The sequence below is a fragment of the Marmota monax genome, unplaced genomic scaffold, assembly GCF_021218885.2.
Source record: "Marmota monax isolate L192 unplaced genomic scaffold, Marmota_monax_Labrador192_F-V1.1 WCK01_AAM20220418_F8-fsc00609, whole genome shotgun sequence".
Classification (NCBI taxonomy): Eukaryota; Metazoa; Chordata; class Mammalia; order Rodentia; family Sciuridae; genus Marmota; species Marmota monax.
This window is the reverse complement of record NW_026694481.1, coordinates 58,946-66,425: the sequence shown is the minus strand read 5'-3', so window position 1 is coordinate 66,425 and position 7,480 is coordinate 58,946. Positions and strand designations below refer to the sequence as shown.

Genomic DNA, 7,480 nt, shown 5'->3' with positions numbered 1-7,480 from the left:
GTTAGTACAAGAGGGGGATTCCTTTGAATTGATTGGTTTAGGCCATGAGGGGTCTAAACTACATGGTTTCCCAACATGTTGTCAACCACCATAAACTACTTGGGGGTCATCTGGCATTCCAGGTATTTTCCCTGTCTCAGTAGCTAGGGGGGTTGCTATAGGTCCTCACCTAGCCTAACTGAGTCAGAGACACCTGGCACCATAGACCTCTCCTGCTATTTGCAGACAAACAACTCAGTAGGGTGGGTATGTGCTTAGGAGTGCTCTGTGGGTTTTTCCCAGGACAAGGGTCACGCCCCCTTCCTTAGGACAGGCCTTGAGGTAGAAGCTGCTGTTATTTATTTATTTTTAAAGATGGAGTCACATCAGTTTCTCAAGTTCAAGGCACAGGAAGGCATTCCAAGCAACTTTAGAAATCGAAGTAATTTATAGTAAAGCCATAATTAACTTTTCATGCCTTTGTGGCGAGATGGCTCCCAATCTTAAGAGGTAATTAGGCTGGGTTTATCAAAAACAATGAAGTTATTTTTCAAAAAATGTTTTGCCCCTAGCCCCAGGTGAAACCACCTTGAATTTGAGTCAAGGAAGTTAATTAATCCTTATCAGATCCTTCATGAATTTACAGTCTCCAGAGCACAATGATTGTTTTGAAAGTTCTTTTTCTCTGTCATTGGGAAGATCTTGGTTGAAAAGTTTGGAAAACAAATCTGAAATATATTCCAACAATCAGCAATTCAAAGTCATGTGTTTATTTGTTTTTTTTTTCCTTTGTTAGTCACCATGGCCAAAGGAATAGATATTTTTACAATGTTATTATTCCTTTTATTAAACAACTTACATAAAATTAGATCCACTTTTTAAAAGTCTTGAAACTAGTTTACTCATTTCTATACAGAACTCACAGGTGATCAGAATTTGAAGATTTTTTTTTAAAGAAATTCCTTTATTTTTTTTTAAATGGGCCTCTATTTTGTTCATTTATTTATATGTGGCACTGAGAATCAAACCCAGTGCCTCACACATGCCAGGCAAGTGCTCTACCACAGAGCCACAACCCCAGCTCCGCAGAATTTGAAGATTGAAAGTGAAAAATTTATCAGGAGCTGGGCTTGTCTGGGCAGGATTGGATTAGATATTTAAGTTATTAGATATTTGAGTTTTCCTTTGCAAGTCTTTTCCAGTGACATTGGTCATTTCAAATCAAAGCAAAGACACAACCCCAGTTCTCAAATCCTGCTATCTCTTTAGACAAACCCAAAAGTACACACATCCACCTGAACATGGTGAAAAAATACTGGGTTAGCAGTCCTTTCACATTGAGTTTACCTGGAGTTTTAGACCCATGCCCCCAGGGGATTGGGAGACAGTCTGAAGGACAGATCAGGGTATTTCTGCAGGAATATGGATCTCACTGGGTGTGGTGTGAACCCCACCTTCTTCCAGATTTCACTGAAATAGCTCAGTAGTCATTTATTGAAGTCACCATTCTCATAACTGATTTAATCACATGTGGATATCACCTCTCTGAGCACTCATCTATCCCTTTCCAGAGAAGAGGAAGAAGGCAAAATTGAAAGTTCTGTTTCATTTCTTGGAAGGCTAAAATCCCAAGGCTCTAACTAAAAACATCTTCAATCTTCTCATGTGTCAATGTGAAGAAGACAATATCATTAAACTACTGAGAAGCCACAACATTTAGGGGTTGAAATATGATTTGTGTTCTTCCTTATCTTTTACTGACACAATCAGAAATGCGTAGGAGTACCAAAACTTGAGCCTCCACACTTATTCCTCTTTATAGAGTATTCTGGACCACTGTGTCTCAATAGAAACTGATGTTTCAAGAGAATGAGTTAATTCATTAATGAATTATTATTTTTTTCCTATATCATGTGCCTCATTTTGTTCTTTCAATGCAAAAATGTCCAGTGTCAGAAGTCACACTCTGGGGTGGGTGTCTTGGGCACATCAGGATGATGGGAGGGTCCTGTGTTTCTGACAGAAGAGCAGGTGTGGACAAATGCCCACCCAGAGTTGTTCTGCCAAAATGCATGAGGAGGAAAGCTCCAGGGTTCTGACTCAGTTGAGGCTGCAGAGCTGAGCAGGGAGGGAATTTGAGGGCCCCTGTCTCAGGTAATTGGGTCTGTCAACCAGCAGATGGCACTAGACATCCAGGACCTCCTGGGTTTGGAGTATTTGGGATTGAACACCCATGCTCCTGCTTCTGGACTCTGTCCACATTATCAATGAAGACACTTTCCAGGTTGAGAAACTTGAGAAACTCCCACTCTCAGCACATCCTAGCATTAGTTCTAATCCACTTCTATGGACCAGTGTCTCCCAAGTTCAGGAAGTAGGGTTTTCTGTCAAAAAATCAGCCTTAGACGCCCACAGATTCTCCTGTAAACATATGCACTGTACTTGCCTCCCTCCCACCTGCACACAAGCACATACTTCATAACTTGGTATTTATTAAGGTGTAACTGACAAATAAACATTGCATATATCTAATTGTGTACACTTGATGTTTTATATATGGATACGTTGTGAAATGATTGCCAGAAATGTAGTTATCATGTCCAGCACCTCATAAAATTTTCTAGAGGGTCAGAATTAAGACACTTAAGATCTTTGCTCTGTGCACATTTTAAGAATATAATGCAGACATGTTGCCCAGGGTCACTGTGCTGCACACTAGATATCTAGAACTTATTCAACTTGTAGAACTGAAACTCCACACCCATTGAAAATTATACCTCGATTTGCCCCTGGTGAACACCATTCTACTATGTTTCTAAGACTTCACTATTTCAAATCCCACACATAAGTGAGATCATGCAGTATTTGTTTTCTCATATGTCTGGCTCATTTCCTCTAATATGTCTTCCAGTCCATCAATATTGTGATGCATATTGCAAATGGCAGGACTGCCTTCCTTTGAAGGTTGGGTCAGAAGACATTGGGTACAGATATTACATTTCTTTATCCATTCCTTTGTGGAGGGATACTCAAGCCATTTCTATAACTGGGTTATGGGAATGCAGATGTTTCCTTTACATATAGATTTTGTTTTCTTTGCACATATAACTAGAAGACAGGTTTTTGAATTATATACTAGTTGTACTTTTAATTTTTTGAGGAACTCCCTTCTGGTTTCCATAATGAGTATATCAAATTACATTCCCACTTGGGACCAATCAGCAATATCTACAGTACTTGAATGGTCATTAATGCAGATGAGCACTCATCTAGGAAAATATGAGCTACACTGAGTATTGTGAGTGAAAATTGTGTGTTGGGGTTTGGATGGCATATGGGCATTTATCTGGTTCTCTGTATGTTCACACACACACACAACACACACACACAGACACACACATACACAATTGCTAGTGGATATAAGCTATTGCACCCCTATTTTTTTTTTAGAAAATCATGTTTCATTTGGTCAACTCCAATTGATTTCATTCATAACTTGCATAACATAAACTGAATGTGAAGAAATAAATAGTAAATTTGCATAATGATCTAAAAATAGGGATATTTCTCCAGCATACAAAAAATATAAAGATTTTAGATGAGTTTGATGGTGACAATAATCAATATGTAGCCCTATTTGTACTCTTGTGAATTTAATTAGGTGAACTGTATTCACAAAGTGTTCCATATTTCTCACCTATGATTTGTACCATTCACAATGTGCCTAGATGTGAGGACCAAGTCATCTTCTGTCCATGTTTCTTTGCTGTGGAGGCTTATCTTGCTTGCCCATGAGGGCTAGAAAACTGGACACACCCAGATTCATTAGGGGACAAATACTCAGGACACCCTGGTTACCATTTGGTGGAATTGAAGGAGCAAAAAAATGAGCACAGTGATCCTTCAGCTAAAACTCCCATGAATGTAAAGGGATGGGATTCATTTTCCACATGGAAAAAGGAAATGTTTCCCAGGCCCGTAACCAGGACAATGCTCACATGGCACAGCTTGGGGTCCACAGTGAGGGGTGTCTGTGGCATAGTGCTGGCAGAGAAGCAGCCATCAGCTCTCAAGTTTATGGTCCAGAATCCAAGATCTGTGGTTAGTTGAATCCATCCTCCTTGGTGAACAGATTCCCTGCACTTGCCCAAGTCCCACTCTGTGCTTGTTCCAACAACCACATACCAGTAATGGCGATTGGAGGTGAATCTAGAGGAGCCCAGGACACACAGGGCTAAGGCAAGTCTCTCATGCTGCAGTGGCTGGTGCTGTTTGATTTTCCCACATCCGACACTTCTGTGGTCATCCGAAAAGACCAGGAGGTTGTTGGCCCTGTCAACATCCAAGGTCATATCCATTGTGAAGGGAAAACACAAAGCTCAGCACATGGGCAGGATCGATCTCCATTCTAAACTTCCAGTACAAAGTCCCAAATCAGACCTTTTCATGAAGCAAATTCCTGGTCACACTGGCAAGTTCTAATTATTACAGGTACTGGGAGATTTTCACATTAGGTTCATGGGTATCTAGCACAAAGAAGCTCAGATTCAGTGGCTCTGGTTTGCTTCCTAAGAGTGGTCCCCAAGTCTGCAGTATGCTGGCTGAACTCACCCAGTTTAGGCTCTGCTTCCTACCAACCACTCCAGGCAATCACAGCACACTAAATGTGGAGAACCCTTGCCTAAGCCACTACAAAGACATCGGCATTGATGTTCAAGATCACAAGGTGATTCTACATGTTATTATGACTGAGAAACATCAATGCCACAGTGACATCACAATTTCAGGAGACAGACCTTGCCTAGTCACCATATGCAATGCAGAGCCAACTACACAGGTGAATTTTCCTGGCCGGGTAGTGGGGAGGAAGCAGAGTATGTGATGCATTTAATGTGCAACTTCCACATTCTTGGGTTCACCAGTAGAGCAGTTTGCAGCTGGGGCTCCAGTTCCTTGGTAGTGGAAACCAGCTTTCTCAGCTCCTGATTGGGCTTGATGTCCTTTTTTTTTTCTTTTTTATAGAACATGGAGCATACAAGACACCAGAAAGTCTCCCCTGTCAGGCTCTTTCTCCAGGGAATCCAAGCAGTTGAGGCAGTAGATGCATCCACACTTTGGGCATATGGTTTTTTTCATGATAGGCCAGGCAGAAGGGACATCTGTACGCTCTTGAAAGAGTTTAGCCATGTGCCTGTTCAGGGCCAAATGCACATTGGGGGGAATTTTGATGAGTTCATTAACTCTTAGTTTCAAAAACCAAGGACTTTTATGTGTGTAAAGTTGTATTACAGCTTTTTCATTGCTAGTACAACACCATAATAGTATCTCCCTGTCTTCATAGATTCCAAGTTCTATTTGGAAAGAAAGTCACTGATATGCTTTGAGCAGAGGTGGAAGAAGGGCCTCTGCTCCTGGGTTCCCTCAACCTGTGTTAATAGATGTGCCCCGATATATGAACTGGTGACATCTATGTCAGAAGTGAGGGTTTTTTCATTTCACGTGCCAATGGACCCTTAGCAACTATCGTGGATGCAAGTAAGAGATACATCCTTCTGTATCCATTTAACTGAAAGCACCACTCCCTGCCTGTCACTCCTAGAGTGTGTGATCCAGAGTGACACACATGTAGGAAGCAGCCTGATAGCACTTCTTGTTTTGAGTACTCTCCAAACTTCCTCTCATCCCCCTGGGGCATAACTGCTATCGACATCTGAGAAGTGAAAACCAGATACACAGCAGTGGAGTCACCTGCTGTGATGGGAGCTCCAGTGCCCTTGCTGCTTCCAGGTTAGCTCAGGTGTCTTCCAGAGTAGCTCACGGTGGCTCAGAGTAGCTCAGGTGTTGTGTCTGGAGCACACCAAGGCCTCTTATTTGGGAGATCTTCCTCTTCCTCTGGCCTTGCCCTCCCCTGCCTCTATACTCTAATCAGATTTTGATTGAAATATAGCCAGGAAGGATATTTTTATTTTGATATGTCACAAGTTGACAACACCTTTAATAAAAGTCATAATCCTGTTAGAACATTTTCTCTAATATGAAGATAAAAATGCCATTACCTTATATTAGGTTAGACTTATACACCAACTTTATAAGTTCATTTTAGAGATTTTTCTCATCCTTTCTGAGTAGGGATGGTTCTGATATATATTATACACATAAAGCATTGCTTACTAATCCTAATAGAGATTATTCAAGATGATTGTCAATATTATCAAATGGCATAAATTCATACCTTTCAAGATCAAAGGCAATGGGGCATGCATCGCATGGAGGAAATTGTAGGTAATATTTTAATCTTCACTTGCTTTTCCTGTGCTGAAAATTTTTGAGAATTCAGAATTTAAATTGGGCATTGTAATTGGGTAGATCAACCATTAATGTCCTACCAGGTTCCAGGCCCTTCACAGAGTGTGGGGAAATGAGCTGGGTCTGGGAGCAGAGCTTTGGCTGGGAGTGCACATTCTCAAACTCCTCTGTTCCAGGGAGGGAAATGGCACTCTTTTTTCCTACCAACCCTCAGTCTTTTTCTGTTAATCCCCTTCTGTGTGTTGGGATCTTTACAGCTTTTTCTAAATTTCAAATCATTTGGATCTTACTGTTTTCCTTACCTCATAATTGGTCTCATGTTAAATGAATCTTGTTTAAAAAATATATATATATATAAAAGTTGTAGTTGGACACGGTACCTTTATTTTATTTATTTTTATGTGGTGCTGAAGATTGAACCCAGCACCTTGCATGTGCTAAGTGAGCGCTCTACTGCTGAGCCACAACCCCAGCTGGAATCTCGTTTTTTTGAATACTTTTAAAAAAAGCAACCTAGTTTTGGTTGTGTTCAAATAGGACTCCTCCTGGGATGAGATGATGTAGAGAGACCTTGACTAATGAATCAGCAGATTGATTCAACTAATCACATTAAGTTCTAGTTCCTTCAAGAAATATCATTTTTCTATCAAATTTCAATGAGTGAGCCAGGTGTGGTGGCACATGCTTGTAATCCCAGTGGCTTGGGAGGCTGAGGCAGGAGGATTATGAGTTCAAAACTAGTCTCAGCAATTTAGTGAGGCCCCAAGCAACTCATGTGACACTGCTCCCTCTCAGTTCCTGGGAAGGACTGCATCAAGAGAAGAGCTCCTGTCTTACCTGCACCTGTGGCTTGGGCCCTTCATGCTTCATAACAGAGCCCATGGGGACCCTGAAGGGGAAGATGAAGGCCTTTCATCTCATAGCCTCAGGCAGAGCAGCACAAATTGGCAGTCCAGACTTCCTCACCACCCCCAGCACCTGCACAATGGAGTCCCCAACTCCTAAGTGTGTGTACCTTGCTTTCACCTCGTCTCAGGTCCCTCTCTCTCAGGGCTCGGGATGTGGCTCAGTGGTTAAGGGCCCCTGGGTTCAATTCCCAGTATCAAAACAAACAATCAAAACAAAACCCCCAAAATTTCAGTGAATGCAATGTCATCTTTCTCTTTCCCCCATTTGAAAACAGGTCACATTAATG

General features: G+C 41.5%; 1 protein-coding gene across 1 annotated transcript; it reads right to left on the bottom strand.

The window, feature by feature from the left end:
- Positions 1–3,721: 3,721 nt before the first annotated feature.
- On the bottom strand, positions 3,722–5,166 carry LOC124075600 (ret finger protein-like 3). Its single transcript, XM_046419111.1, is given in 4 exon segments — positions 3,722–3,871; positions 3,873–4,343; positions 4,878–5,036; positions 5,038–5,166. Coding segments are annotated over 4 exon segments (909 nt in total).
- Between the last annotated feature and the right edge of the window lie 2,314 nt (positions 5,167–7,480).